The sequence below is a fragment of the Hakea prostrata genome, chromosome 7, assembly GCF_041222555.1.
Source record: "Hakea prostrata isolate BN-2017 chromosome 7, UWA_Hpros_2, whole genome shotgun sequence".
In the NCBI taxonomy this organism is placed as follows: Eukaryota; Viridiplantae; Streptophyta; class Magnoliopsida; order Proteales; family Proteaceae; genus Hakea; species Hakea prostrata.
The window spans coordinates 35700503-35715274 of NC_142606.1; the positions used below are offsets into that span (position 1 = coordinate 35700503).

The 14772-nt window shown below is 37.9% G+C and overlaps 1 protein-coding gene across 1 annotated transcript; it reads left to right on the forward strand.

The window, feature by feature from the left end:
• The first annotated feature begins 7570 nt into the window (after positions 1 to 7570).
• Positions 7571 to 13679, forward strand: LOC149010984 (uncharacterized). Its single transcript, XM_089162102.1, has 4 exons — positions 7571 to 9652; positions 9780 to 9979; positions 11021 to 11265; positions 12407 to 13679. The coding sequence occupies exons 1-4, from the start codon at positions 7884 to 7886 to the stop codon at positions 13226 to 13228; spliced, it is 3036 nt and encodes a 1011-aa protein (XP_089018228.1). The 5' UTR covers positions 7571 to 7883; the 3' UTR covers positions 13229 to 13679.
• Positions 13680 to 14772: the final 1093 nt, after the last annotated feature.

Below are 14772 nucleotides of genomic sequence, written 5' to 3' on the forward strand. Positions count from 1 at the left end.
TTTCCACGCACCAACAACAGGTATTGTTTCAGTCTAGTATGAGAACAAAGAACCATCACCAAGAACACACTAGAGCCAACCGAACCTTCCACTCGCAGATGAAGAAGAAGCAGAGAACGAGAGCCAGAGAGAAAATCGTGAGGAGAGAGAGTGATTTCTTCGTATGAATGAGAAATTCCTAAACCCCCAAATACATACCTCTAATAACACAAGTGCAATTACCCTCTTGCCCTTAAAACAAAACAATAAGACATAAGCTATCCTAATACATGTAGGATGACCATACTGCCCTTGTTTACATATTACACTCAGGGGGTTGATGTCCAAGTACAAACTAACCCTAATGAAGACATGGGGGAGGTCTTACCTTCATTTCAGACATCTCCAGACATCACTTGCCTTCCGAAAAATCCAACTACCAAGTATGGCAAGCTCTTCAACAAGAGAATCCAGATCTATGGGTTCAGGGTATGGATCATGAACTTCTATCCGGACACTCCACAAATTTACCCAACTAGACCTTCGGGTTCTTGGACCTGCAATACGGATCCCGGGATAGAAATATGGGGGTTGTTACAGTGTCTACCACAAGGTTTTGGTGAGTTTGGGTGCAACTGCTATTGTGGAATGAGTGACACTAGTCCCTAACTTATTGTATATTGCAACTGATATAATTTTTTTATAATTTTTTGTAAATATTGTAACCTTTTAGCCTTAAAAAAAAAATAAATAAATAAAGAATACGAATCACCTAAAATGATTTATGCAATTTACTGTGACATTACATATTTTTTGAACTAAACTTGGACAAGTTCTATCTATCTTTTTAATAGAAACAATTTATATTAGCCATAAAGTATACCTTGATTATCAATAACTGCTTTTATTTTAGGATAATAAATTTTCTTTTTGGGTTTTTTCTTCTAGTTTCCGTTGGTGTTCCTTCTTTTTCTTTTTTTGGGAACCAAGTTGAGGATAATATTATATTATAAAAAGAATGAAAAAAATAGAGAGAACTACAATCTAAGAAACTGTTTACCTAATTTCTCCTCCTAACATAGCCACGAAGTGTATGCGGAAGCAACTCAACGTCCAAATGAAGTTCTCCAACTACCAGCATCATGGAGGCCAGTCATGGGTGTTCCTTGTTTTTCCTTTGTACAGTTGAAGAGGGGTTAGGGACGTAATCTCGAATCAAATTTCATTTCAATGGGCACCTAAACAAGACTCACAACAAGGTCGATGCACTTATTGGTCTCTCTAACATGTTGTGCAATGGAGAAACCCCGAAAACCTTGAATGATATCACCAGTGTTCTCAAGCAGCCCATGAGGGTACCTGGGAATAGAGATATCGTCGTGAACCATTTGGGTGGGGGGGGGGGGAGTAATTAATTTTTTTAATAAATGAGAAGGAAAGCTATTGATATCAAGTAATTAATATTTTATTTGAGAAATGGTAAGGAGATAAATAATATTGAGAAGATTCCAAATAATTAATACTTAGTTGAGAAATGAAAAGGAAAGAAATAATGAAGATAATTAATTTCAATTGAGTGAGAGTTTAGTGTTACAATTTTGGACATACTTAATTATAGAGAAAATTATAGATTGTACGATTTAGTGGGGCTTAAACTCTGAGTTGCACTCTTTAGTGCCCTAAATTACATATTACACGCTATACTAAATTACATATTACACCTTAAATTACAAGTTGCACACTCCTAACAGTAATATGGTTATTTTGCTAACGGAATCTAGGATGGAATGTTAGGAATGTCCAACTTATAATTATTAAAACATGCAATTTGTAATTTAGGGCTCTGAAGTATACAATTTGGAATTTAAGCCCAACTAAAACTTGCAATCTGTAATTTTCTCTTAATTATATCCTTCTAATGCACGTTTTGAGAGTATTCTTGAAATAAAAAATATAACCATCTTCCATGAGTTTGTACTATTATAATAGTAGTATGTATTGGAAATCCCCAACTCTTAACTATTGCTGATCTCCAACATTGACTGGTTTGATACCGGTCGAACGTACCGGTCCAACGATACCATGATTAAACAATGAAATTTTTGAACCCATTAGATCCGGTCTAAACTCCAAATCGTTTGGCCGACAGGTAACAAAAGACTGAATCATCGATATCATTTTGAATAGGTACGATATCTTGTTTCCTTTTGTCTTTAATCATTTCCTTTTAGTTTGGATGGTACAAGCAACTTGCTCAATTTTTATAACTTTAATCAAAAAAAAAAAAAAATTGATGACTTTTGAAGTCTTTCTTCCCTTGGTGATCGATCCATTATGGCCCACAATGATAAAATCTAAAAAAGGTTTGCTAATTTAATAAAATTATATTTTTGTTAACTCCTATGATAACGTTCGTTTGCAAATGCCTTTTTCAAAATTGCTTTTTACCCTTTTTCTTTTTATAACTTTTTCATTTAGTGGGTGGAGCCGTGGAGGGAGATACTGCTATTGCCTTGCCCTTATTCTCAATAAAAGTGATGGACCCAACCAACCCAATAGATCCGTTGTTCCAAAATCTACCAAAAGTAGTATCATTCCATGATTTTATATCATTTCTCTACTCTTTTACATGCTTTCATTTATGATTGGGCCTTTAACCGTTTTACTAACTCACCATTTTCATCGTTCATCGAATTGCCTTACTAAAACTCAACTCGGATCAACTCGAAACTAATTAGACAAGTATGAGTTGGTTAGAAAATCCTACCAATTTCAACTGATTCACTCTAATCTGTCAACAGCCCATTACGGCATTACGTTGAACCAAATCAAGCGAATCAAACCATTAGAAAACCCAACCAATTAACCCAATCTAAGGAGGTTAAAGAGACTGGTTTATTTTAGCTTTTAACCCAAAATGTAAGATATAATGCTCAAATACCATTTGTAATTTGAAATGGACTAATCATAAGGATTGGTTTTGAAGCCCAAGGGAAGGGAATGGAGGAGAGGGAGAGGGGAAGGTGTGGAGAGATGGAGATTCAAACTCAAGACCTCCTTAAATTTACTGTCACAAGAGGTTGTCAACACTATGTCGGAAGCACATTCACTTCAACATAATGATTGACCTTTATTGATACCCAATTCCTAAAATAGACTCAATAAAGGATGTGAATTCTTGAAGAAAGATCCATTAATTCTTTTTATATCAAAATGCTAGCAAAAAGGTTTGTGGGTGGGTGAGGGAAAAAAATCAGTTTCGCTTCAGTGTCTACAGGTCTAGATAAAGAAAGGGAGATCTCAAAAAGTAGGCGAAGAGAAATTGCTGCTGAAGCAATGATAAAAATTAATCGACTTTTGGTGGAGAGAAAGCAGGAGAGGAACAATCAAATTTAGATCATTGATTCTTCTTAAAATTTTTGGGATAATATTCTTTTGGAATATTGGGAGTATGAAGCAGAAGGCAAAAATTATGCTTTGCAAATGTAATTTTTTATTGATGTTTTTCCCCATTTTTTTTGTTATCCTTAGTTTAAGTCATATGAGCTTTTAGCATAAAAGGCAGAAGGTCACCTATTTGATGTTTAGGTGACAAGAGACCTGGGTCAAGTGTAGCCATGAAGAAAGCTTGAATTTGAACTCCATTGATGTAACACTACACGCATGAATGTATAGAAATGAAAGCATCCAATGTCCAACGATGATCGCTGGAACAACTTTTAAAGAAAGTGGTAGTGGAATATTCTCATCATATTTTCCCCCAATAGCTTTTTATGAAAACCGTTGAAGTTTTATTTTCTTTTTTCTGGGTTCAAGGGATTTTTATTTGCAGGAGAACTGTTGAACATGTTTAAGCCAAAAAGAAGACTGTAGAGATAGAACCTCAAGTGTTCCCCATGATGTTTGCTAACAAAGACAAACACATGCAGACAGAGAAAATTAATGTGTGAAATATAAAGGTGATCAAGAACAGTTCTAACAATTCTCAGGCAATAATCTTCTACTGTAACTACAACTTTTCTAGATGGGAATTAGTATTCATAACCATACGGATTTGTGGAGACTCTAAAATGCTAAAACTCTTTTTTTGAGCGTTGCAACAGCAATGAATCAAGTTCATGGCTTGCAGTTGATTCTTGAAGAAACATGATGTAGCAGTAGCAATGTTCTTAATCTTCTTCTGATGCATTAATTTTGTTGGAATTTGGCCTCTTAGGCAGACCATTCCAAGAGAGACCCCAAGGACTGAAAGAGGACTAAAGGGTTGCTGAAGAGCACCCAATGGCCCCCGTAGGAAGTTGAATCCAAATAAAGGGTAATTTTATGATTTTTGCATGGTACTAGTGAAGCCTAGTTATCTTAAATTAAATTTAGAATTGTTTTAGAAGTCGAGTTCTATTATTGTTTTAAATAAAAGTTCTATTTAAACCCCGAGGGGTGGCTTAGTTGACAAAAGACCAACCCTTCCACATAGGAGGTCAGAGTTTGAATCCCCTCGAGGCCAGGGGCGAAGCCTCGCCTATATTAATTATATAAAAGTTCCCCTGAGGATATAATCGTGGTGCACGCAAACTGGCCTAGATGAACCTTGGATTAGAAAAAACAAAGGTCTACTTAAAATAGAAGTCCCTTTAAATGTTTCTTTCAAAGTTGAATGCTATTAGGAATTGTATAATAAAAGTTAAAAATAAATAGCCTATGCTTGTAACCAAATCAAATTTTGGTGAATAAGAAAATTAACGAAGAAATATTAAGTCAGAGACAAGGGATCAAGTGGGTTACTAGGGTTTTCAGCACATGAAAGGCTTGCGGCAGCTTGGTTGATCAGTTTGCTTCTCTCTTTTTTCGTCTCTAGGTGCCTAAAATTGATAAGTACTCATCCCTAACCCTCCCCGCCAATCTCCTATCCCCATTGCACCCCTTCAATTCCTCTTTTAGCACACCTTCTTCTTCTCCATAACCTTAATTATCATATCTCCCAATCCCCACCATAGAAATCCCATGCCTTTTAAGATCATCATCCCCACATCTTCCTTAGCACTCAAGTCTAAGTAGCAGCCCTAATCTTTCCCCCCTAAAACCCTAGAAATTGAAGTTATAGTTCTCTCTCAACCCTAATCCTAGAACTACTGAACATAAAACTAAAAACAATCAAGAACAAGTTTGAGTTCAAGCCCCGAATCCTATACCCTTTTGACCGAACCCTATATTTTTACCCTAAAACCCCTAAAATCTTAAGAAACCCTAATCGTACCTTGTTGGTTCTTTACTAGATTTTGGATTTTGGAATTCATTTTTTTGAGGTCTAAGTCACAAGCTAGATTTTGTTGAGTTGCAGCAAGGCTTAAGGCCTCCAGTTTCAATTGGTTAGTTCATTCTTTGAGGACATTTGCCCCATTAATGTAACAAAAGAATTTTCCTAATTTTTTATTTCCTTTCCATTATTGGCACCGGTTTTTTAAACTTTTGATACCATAGATGATACTATATGTAATAACCCCTTTAACTAGTATAATTTCTTTCTCATTTAATAAAAAAGATAAAAAAAACCCTATAACTTTGGTTTCCTATTTGGCAACAAATCATTACTTGATTTCTTATTGAGGACAACAATTTTCCTCTCTAAGAACAATCTTAATCTTCTTTCTAGATTTTTTTTTTTTTAAATTTCAATACAAAAACTCTATATAATATTTATAATTAGAATTAGAGATGTCAAAATCTTAATAGCATCCATCAATTTTTGGACATGACACAAGAAGAAAGAGGGTCTTTTCTGAGGGAGGAGACGAAGAGATAAATATTTGATATGCTCACAATATACTCAACCTATCTTTTCACGAAATTTTTTATTACAAAGAAAAATTGAAAAAAAAAATCATATCTATATTACTGCATATATATAAGGAAGCATTTTTTTGTCTGAGAGAAAGAGACACATTAATATTTGCATGGATTTATTTCTTCACACCTTTGGGCCGGTTAGTCGGGCAAAGCCGGCCGGGGCAAAAAATGACCGAAAAAAAAAGTGATACAAGATTATTTTCATTCAAAGAGAGAAAGAATTAACTCATGGAATACTCACATAGCCTCTAAGGAAAAAAAAACTTTTTCATACACATTAAAATTAAGGATATCAATAGCTACGGTACCAACTTTGAATATTGAAAATCAGAATCGTACCGTATTAAATTTGCATGATACGGTACAGTTTCAGTATTTCAAAAAATAGTTTGGTATGGTTTCGGTATTAAATCGGTGCGAGAAAACAATTTAAACATGGTATCTAGTGCGGTACAATTTTGGTATTCATGCTACTTTTGTTATTAGTTCATAAAGATCCTAATGAAATTGCGATCAAACACTCAATAGAATCTAACATTAACATTGACAAAGTAAATAAACCTAATTAATAGAGACAAAACAAGTAAACTTAATAAAAGGAGTGAACGTGGAAATGAAAATTTGAAGTAGGGAATTATGGATAGAGTAAAGGTAAAGTGTTTTAATTGTAAAATTATATTTATATTCCTTAATTTGATACGGTTTATGTACATACCGACAGTATGAGTATTTAAAATCGGTAACATATTGAAGAAATTCGGTTTCGATGCGTAACATACCGATTTTTGAAAGGTGCGGTATATTACGGTTTTAGATGGCACCGTTCGGTACGGATAACGGTTTTGATATGTAATAGACACCCTTAATTAAAATTATATATTTCTATATTCTTCAATAATATTTTCAATTTATTTTAATAATATAAATATTTTAATTATACAATATTCAATAATTCTATTTATGACTAATCAAAAAGAAAAGGTGACAAAAAGACTTCTTAATTTCTCACCTTATATTTATGAAGTTATCCTTGGCATCCAAAAAAAAAAAAAAAACAATAATAAAGTTAGATTATGTTGAAGTCCTAAAAAACCTTTCTTTTATTTGTAAAGGTTTCGCTTTCTAGGTTTCTTTATCAAAAATTTCTCTCACATAAAGGAACAGGGAATAGGATAATTTAAAATCTACAGCATCTTACGCAAAAGAGTGAAAATCTCAAAACATACAAGATAAAAAGAAAACCCTGTTCCTAGTGAATAAAAGATGGGAGAGGTTAAAAAAGTTAAGAGTCTCTTCCTCTCTCTTTCTAGTTCTTTACTTCTTTTCACATTTTGTATTTTTTTTCATCTAAACCCTCTTGTAAAATTTATGTGAAAGCAATTTTTTTTTAATACCCAGCTTACAGTCCAGACACAGCTCATCTTTGATTTTTACAGTACAAATTATTAATCTATCATTATGTCAAAAAAAAAAATTAAAAAAAAAATTTAGAAATGAAGAATATAGTAGACCCAAAATCTTCTCCTTTTCCTTTTTTTCTTGGGTGAAGGGTCAGACAAAATTTGTGTCAGATTTACACATTGTTTCCATCTCTGCTGGTCACACGGCCTTTCCGTCCTCATCAGTACTCAAAATCACCGTAGAATAATGGATTCTCTACTTCCAATGTTTTTTTTTCCTTTTCTTTATTATCAAGATACCTCTGTGTCGGTGTGGGTCTTCTCCAAACACTGTTGCTTCACTCTATCATGTTACTTTACATCTTTACGGTGTGAGCTGTTTTCTACCTTTTTCACACAAAACATCCCTTCACCCACCCATGTAAATCTTCTCCTTCTTCTCCTTCAACTATGAACTGGGTAGAGACTAGAGTGTGATGGATTGTGAGAAATTTCTCTTTCTTTACCAGTTTGATCTGAAACTCTCCAAATTTGTTAATCTGGGAACTGAGAATCTGTCCACTTCAGAGTCCAAAAAGTCCCCACAAAGCATCTGACCATTACTGCATTTTCTCTACTCTTCTCTCTTTCATACTGAAGGAGAGACTTCATTGAATCACAATGTCCTTCTCCTTCATCTCTCTCTTCATCCTTCTCTTCCTCTGCAACTTCCATTTCTTGACTTCCAAACCCATTCTGCTCCATCACCGCCGGATCCTCCACCAACCCTTTTTTCCTCAGGATTCATTTCCTCCAACCCAACCCCCATCTTCATCTTCGAAACCTCAACATCCCAAGTTCCCTTTTTCTTCTGGTTCCAACAACAACCAACCATTTTTCCCATCGATAACTTCACCTCCTCCACCCTCTCCAGCTTCCGTTGCCACATTTCCTGCTAATATCTCTTCTCTCATCTTACCTGACTCCACTCACCGCAAACCCTTCTCTCCAAAGCTCCTAACAGTCACTATAGTCCTCTCTCTTCTTGCCATCTTTTTCATCCTCGCCTTCGCCGTTCTCTTCTACAGAAGAAGACGTCGCAACAACAACTTTGGAAATGTCAAAACCACCAGATCCGACAGTTACCGCTTGTTTCCGGCCAACACTGCCTCTTCAGACGCTCACCACAACAAGATTCGTGGCGTCTCAGCTACAAGCTCTGAGTTTCTTTATCTGGGTACTCTCGTGAACTCTCGTGGGATCGATGGAGATGGTGAAGGATGTACTGCCGGTGCCGGAGCCAGAATCGGTTCCGGTGACTCTCCCTACCGTAAGCTGGGATCCCCTGAGCTTCACCCTCTTCCGCCCCTTTCAAGGCAGACTTTTAGTCAGAGTTTTGAGAATGCTGGAGAAGGTATTTCAGGGGAAGATGGAGAAGAAGAGTTTTACTCGCCGAGAGGTTCTGTTGATAGTAAAGAAAGCCCAGCTCTTACAGGATCGAGCTCAAGAAGAATGTTTCAAGCAGTTGTTGCAGAAAATTTCGAAAGCAGGAGCTCGAATTCGAGTACTCCGACTTACCCTTCGTCAGGTTCTGCTTCTGCTTCTCCTAGTTCTTCAGTAACTAACACTTCTCCGTCTCCTCCTCCACCAGTATTTGGGGTAAAATTGCCTCCTCCACCACCGCCTCCGCCGCTGCGGCGACCGTTGGTCCAATCGCATCCAAGAAGTGATTTTGAGAAAAAGAGGAATTACTTGGATGACAATTCGGATTCCACTTCAAGTAGTTCTTCAGAGAACCTACATTCCCCAGCCAGAAGGTCAGTGGCGAGTAATTCTAGTGTTGCTCAACAAAATCGAGAATCACCAGCAAGGAATTCCAATGTCTCTCTGCGAAATTCAGAATCTCTGGCGAGGAACTCTGATGTTTCTCGGCAAAATCTAGAATCTCCAGCGAGGAATTCCAAGGTTTCTCAGCAAAATCTAGGTTCTCCAGTGAACAACTCCAATGTTTCTCAGCAAAATGAAGAATCTTCAGGGAGGAATTCTGATGCTTCTCGGCAAAATCGACCATCTGCAGCAAGGAATTCCGATGTTTCTCCTCGAAATCTGCAATCCCCGACAGGAACAAGCACTATTTCCAGGCAGCCCCCTTCAGTGCCGCCTCCACCACCACCATTGCCGCTACATAGACTAGGGGAAGCCCCAATTCGTCCTCTGTCTACTCGTCCGCCAGTTGGTTTGCCTCCTGAGCTTATAGTTCCTTCCAGACCTGTAGGGTTCCAGATGCCTACGGCTGCACCTCCTCCAGTAGAATCATCACCAAATCCAGAATCCATAGAAAGAAATGAAGAGACTCCGAAACCAAAGTTGAAGCCTTTACACTGGGACAAGGTTCGAGCAAGTTCTGATCGTGCCATGGTGTGGGATCAGCTTAAATCGAGCTCTTTCCAGTAAGATTTTGAACAGTTCCTACAAATCTATCTCTTTTGTTTAGATTACATTTTATTATCTTTGCTCTTGTTTTGTTGGCATGTGGTGAGTCTTGTATAACTTTGTAGAGGTTGGATTTTGTTGCAGATTAAACGAGGAGATGATTGAGCAATTGTTTGTTGTAAATTCCACTAACTCAATTCCCAAAGAGGTTACTAGACCTGCAATGTACCAACCAAACCAAGAGAACAGGGGTGTACTTGATCCGAAGAAGTCTCAGAATATTGCAATCTTGCTCAGGGCACTGAATGTGACTATAGAAGAAGTCTGTGAAGCCCTTTGGGAAGGTAATACTCTTTTCTATTAATGTAGAAGCTTCCTTTTTTTTCTTCTTTTTTCTTGGGGATCCGAGGTTCACCGAGCCAGCTTAGGTGCACCTCGACTGAAGTAGAGGCTTTTTGGAACTACCTCTACTGTTTCCTAAATGCTAATAATATTACTACTAATCATGGTGGATGAAATTAGCTCTTCCTTACTGTTTGTTTTGAATTATATACTGTTTCAAATTTTTATATGATTGTTTTTTTTATAGGGAATGCAGCAATTTTTCAATTACATTTTATGGAAGTTGTGAATAATTTGGGCAGTTATTATAGATTGCTCTATTTGTATGACTTTGAAGACAAATGCTCCTGATGGTCAAGACTGCAAATATACACTACAAACTTCCGACACATTCAATTCTTTTTAGCTTATTTCCCTGAATGTTTGAGTACTTTTGAGAACTTTTTAAGTCTGATTATATCCTTTAAATAGAATCAAAGGTCAAAAATTCATTAGGATGCATTTATTGGAATGAGGCTTAACTGGTTATTTTAGTAGACTTTAGAAGAACCGTAAGACACTCAAGCATTTGCATTTTCGTTTTCTCTCTCTCTCTCTCTCTCTCTCTCTCTCTCTCTAGGATGCTTTATTGTGATAAAGCTTGATTGAGGATTTGAGTGGAGTTCATAGCACAAAAGCTAGTGAAAACTACTTTAGGAGGATACAAAAGCATTGATGCACATGCACGCACACAGACACGCATACAAAAAAAATAAAGGTCAAGTGGTTTCTACGGGGTAGTGTGGACCTGCACCCAGACATATTGACCCAGGGGGATTGGGATGTGGCTTGTTTCCCATCAACTACTGCATAATGAGTAGACAAATATCCATGTGGATCACTCTAGGCCCTGTTGAACTTGTGATTTCATTCCTAGCTACAGCGTGATTAAATTATTATCATGCTCTAGTGCTAGATAACATGCAAATCGCCAGTTTTATGTGTATTCGAGAAGACTGGGCAAGGATTACAGTTTTCTTTTCTCCTTTGTGTACATTCTACAGGTAATGCAGATACTTTGGGAGCAGAGCTTCTTGAAAGTCTATTGAAGATGGCTCCAACCAAAGAGGAAGAACGTAAACTGAAGGAATACAAAGATGATTCACCATACAAACTTGGCCCTGCAGAAAAATTTCTCAAGGCATTGCTCGATATCCCTTATGCATTCAAGAAGGTGGATGCGATGCTTTACATAGCCAATTTCGATTCAGAGGTTGAGTACTTAAAGAAGTCATTCGAAACTTTGGAGGTAAGGCAAATCCTTGCTTTAATGTTGCAATTGATCATTCTATTCAAACAAAAGGGAAAACCCCAATATGTATTGAAGTTGACTGACTAACTAGACACAGACGTGTAGTTCTTTTTTTTTTCCTTCCCCGGCCCACTGATTTATATGCCTCTGTGGGATGTACCTGAAAGTTGAAAGTTTGAGACCGACTGATCTGGAGGCTTTCCATAGCACTGGAATCTAAATATCTAAATGTTACTTTCCCAAACTTAACTAAGGCTTTCCTTAGCACTGGAATCTAAATATCTAGATGTCATGTCCCGAACATAACTAAGGATGGTCCAGATTTGTAAAGTTATTGATTTGTTGATCTCATAGACCACCATATCTTAATCTGTATCTTGAGAGCAATTCGTCAGTTCCTCTTGGCATATTAATTTGTGGAAGAAACGGTCAATATATTGAACTGCTCATTCTCAAATTTGTAGACGTTGGCTCTTGATAGTAACTTGACTTGCTGGTTCCATATCTGGATTGTAAGTGGATGGATTTTAATGAGAAGTTATCTGTTTTGGTAACAGAAATGGTATTTCCTTTGTGCCCCAGTTATTCTCCAGGTTTCTTTTCCCCTTTTTGTTTGGATTGCAGTTGGTTTTTTGCGGGGGTGGGTAGTGGAAGGCTTGGGAAGATGGACGGGGAGTGGGATATAATTTAACGTCTTGTTTTCAAGATGAACTATACGTGTCTCTGTCGAAGTAATTTTTATTAGAATAGTACAGTACCAACCAAAAATAAGTTTGGAGGGATTTGCAGGATCTGTGTATAGGAACTAACCTCTGCTTCTGAGTTCTGAGAGTAAACATGAAGTTGATTCCGGCTATTTGGACCATTGACTCAGTTGTTTGGTGTTATTAACCTTTATGTCTATGGGATTGGCTGCAACCGTCTTCACTGTCAAATTGTTTGGAGAATAATTTTCACAGCCATGACCTGGTTGCTTTCTTCCCACATTGAGGCCTTATTCAGATGCTGTTGCATCTTACTCTGTTCTTCAACTTGGTGTATGAATTTAATCTGCTGCTGAGGAAAATGCTTGCTGTTTGTGTGTAATCCTGTTAAGAGTCCATTTCTGTTTTCAACTCTCATGAATGACATTTTGCAGGCTGCATGTGAAGAACTGAGGAGCAGTAGGATGTTTTTGAAGCTTCTAGAAGCTGTTCTTAAGACTGGGAATCGCATGAATGTTGGAACCAACCGTGGGGATGCTCATGCCTTCAAACTTGACACCCTCCTTAAGCTTGTAGATGTAAAGGGTACTGATGGGAAGACGACACTATTGCATTTTGTTGTACAGGAAATCTTAAGAGCAGAAGGCTCTCGTCTTTCTGGTGCAAATCAAAATCAGACTGATGGGAAACCTCAGCAATCAACTTTCCAGACGGATGTTGAATTGAGGAAGCTGGGCCTACAAGTTGTTGCTGGCATTAGTGGGGAGTTAACCAATGTGAAGAAAGCTGCTGCAATGGATTCTGAGGTGCTTAGCAGTGATATTTCAAAGCTCGCCAAGGGGATGGAAAACATTAAGGAGGTTATCAGATTGAATCAAGCTACAGGGTTGAAGGATACTGATCAATTCTCTGAATCAATGAACAGATTCTTAAAAAGGGCTGAGGAGGATATTATACAGGTTCAAGCCCAGGAGAGTGTTGCTCTCTCTTTGGTGAAGGAGATTACTGAATATTTTCATGGGAATTCAGCAAAGGAAGAAGCCCATCCGTTCAGAATCTTTATGGTGGTGAGGGACTTCCTGTCCGTTCTTGACAAAGTCTGCAAGGAAGTTGGGAGGATAAATGAGCGAACGATAGTGAGTTCAGCCCGGCAATTTCCAGTACCAGTAAATCCGATGATGCAGCCAATTTTTCCTAGATTTAATGCTCGGAAGCAAAGCAGTTCATCCGATGAAGAGGAGTCATCATCATCATAGGTTTCATTATGTCTGGTGTTACTTCTATTCCTCAATCAAAACCATTTCCGGGCATGGAGGAACATGGTTCATGGCTGTCGCTGCTTCTGGATGTTTAAATTATCTCTCTTCTGTATTTATATAAGCCCATGTAAAAGATTTTGGAATTGTTTCATCCTATATGTAATATAATAGATGATATCAACTCAGGAAAAATAAAGATGTTATCGGTTGATTGATATTTGTAAATCAATGGAACTCTGAAGAGGAATGTTCTTCAAGGGATAATTTGGTTTTTCCATCGTTCAGGATCCGACCTTAGCATGTTGATGCTTTTGTTCTGATGGTATACTTTACTCGTTGTAGGTGATCTAAGCAGAGAATCAAATGGAGAATGGAGGACAAATTTCAAGTCTTTTAAACTGCCTAATCATGTTGATCATCAAACACCATAAGAAAGGTGCTTCTCAGAGACCCCATCATATGGACCACTGCTGTAGATCCAGTCTGTCTTCCATGAACAGACACATAACAGCCGGTCCAGTCTGGAAACTTCCAAGGGTTTGTAACATGGGAGTGGGAGTGAGGTTCTACGAGTAGGAAAAAGGCAAGAGTTGTGTGTGTGGGGGAGGCTTAACTGAGGGACCACATTGCTGCCGTATATGTTGCCACCGATTTATCAGTTGAAAGTTTATCCACCCAATTTATCCTAACAGAAAAAGATAGGAACTTAAAACGCCACTTGAACATGTGCTAGAAATTGTGTGATGGAATCGGGATCCTCTACCCTCGAGGGTAGAGGATATTGGTATTTTGACGCCTCTTCTATCACACATTTAGGAGAGACCCACTGTATTGAATACGTTTATTTCTTTTTCGAGAAGAAAGAAGTGAGAGATGCATTCTTGGGTCATTGCTTAGTTCTTTGTTGGCAATTGTGGATTGCACGAAATGATTTACTTTTCAAGAAACGGAGAAACGGCTCTCGACTGCTAGGCAAGTTGGTCTTGAAGCTGCCGAAGGGCTTCAAAATTTCATCGATGTAATTTTCAGGCATTTGGTTGGTGTGAGGGTGGCGTTTCTATTGTTTCTTGGGAACCACCTCCGGCTGGGTGGATTAAAGTTAACTCAGATGCATCATTTGCTGAGGAGGGTGGTCGTTGAGGTTTAGGTTTGGTGGCTTGACATCATTTTGGGGGAAGTGCTCCTCAGAGCCTCATATCCAACCAAGTTTGGCTTGGTGGTTGTGGGTGAGATGTTGGCAGTCCGAACAACGGTACTTTATGCTGTTCAAGAGGATTGGAGATGTCATTTTCGAGTTTGATAGCTTGGAAGTGGTCAATTGCTGCTTGAAGAAAACCGCCTCCTCACCCCCACCCCCAAGCTGCATCGACTTGATAGTCGGGGACTTGTTGCATTTGTCTTATGCTTTAGAAGTTGTAAGTAGGTCTCGTAACTCACTTGTGCATGACCTAACTAGGAAGGCCCAAGTTGGTTATAGTGCCTATTGTTTGACTGCTTTTCACTCCTTGGCTTAGTGAGTTTTTCCTTTTACCCTCAATTTT

Bases quoted from the DNA above. Each gene is read 5' to 3' on its own strand.
- LOC149010984 (XM_089162102.1), top strand. From the start codon at position 7,884: ATGTCCTTCTCCTTCATCTCTCTCTTCATCCTTCTCTTCCTCTGCAAC. The intron at 9,653-9,779 runs GTAAGATTTTGA...ATTTTGTTGCAG, and splicing joins CTTAAATCGAGCTCTTTCCA to ATTAAACGAGGAGATGATTG. The intron at 9,980-11,020 runs GTAATACTCTTT...TACATTCTACAG, and splicing joins CTGTGAAGCCCTTTGGGAAG to GTAATGCAGATACTTTGGGA.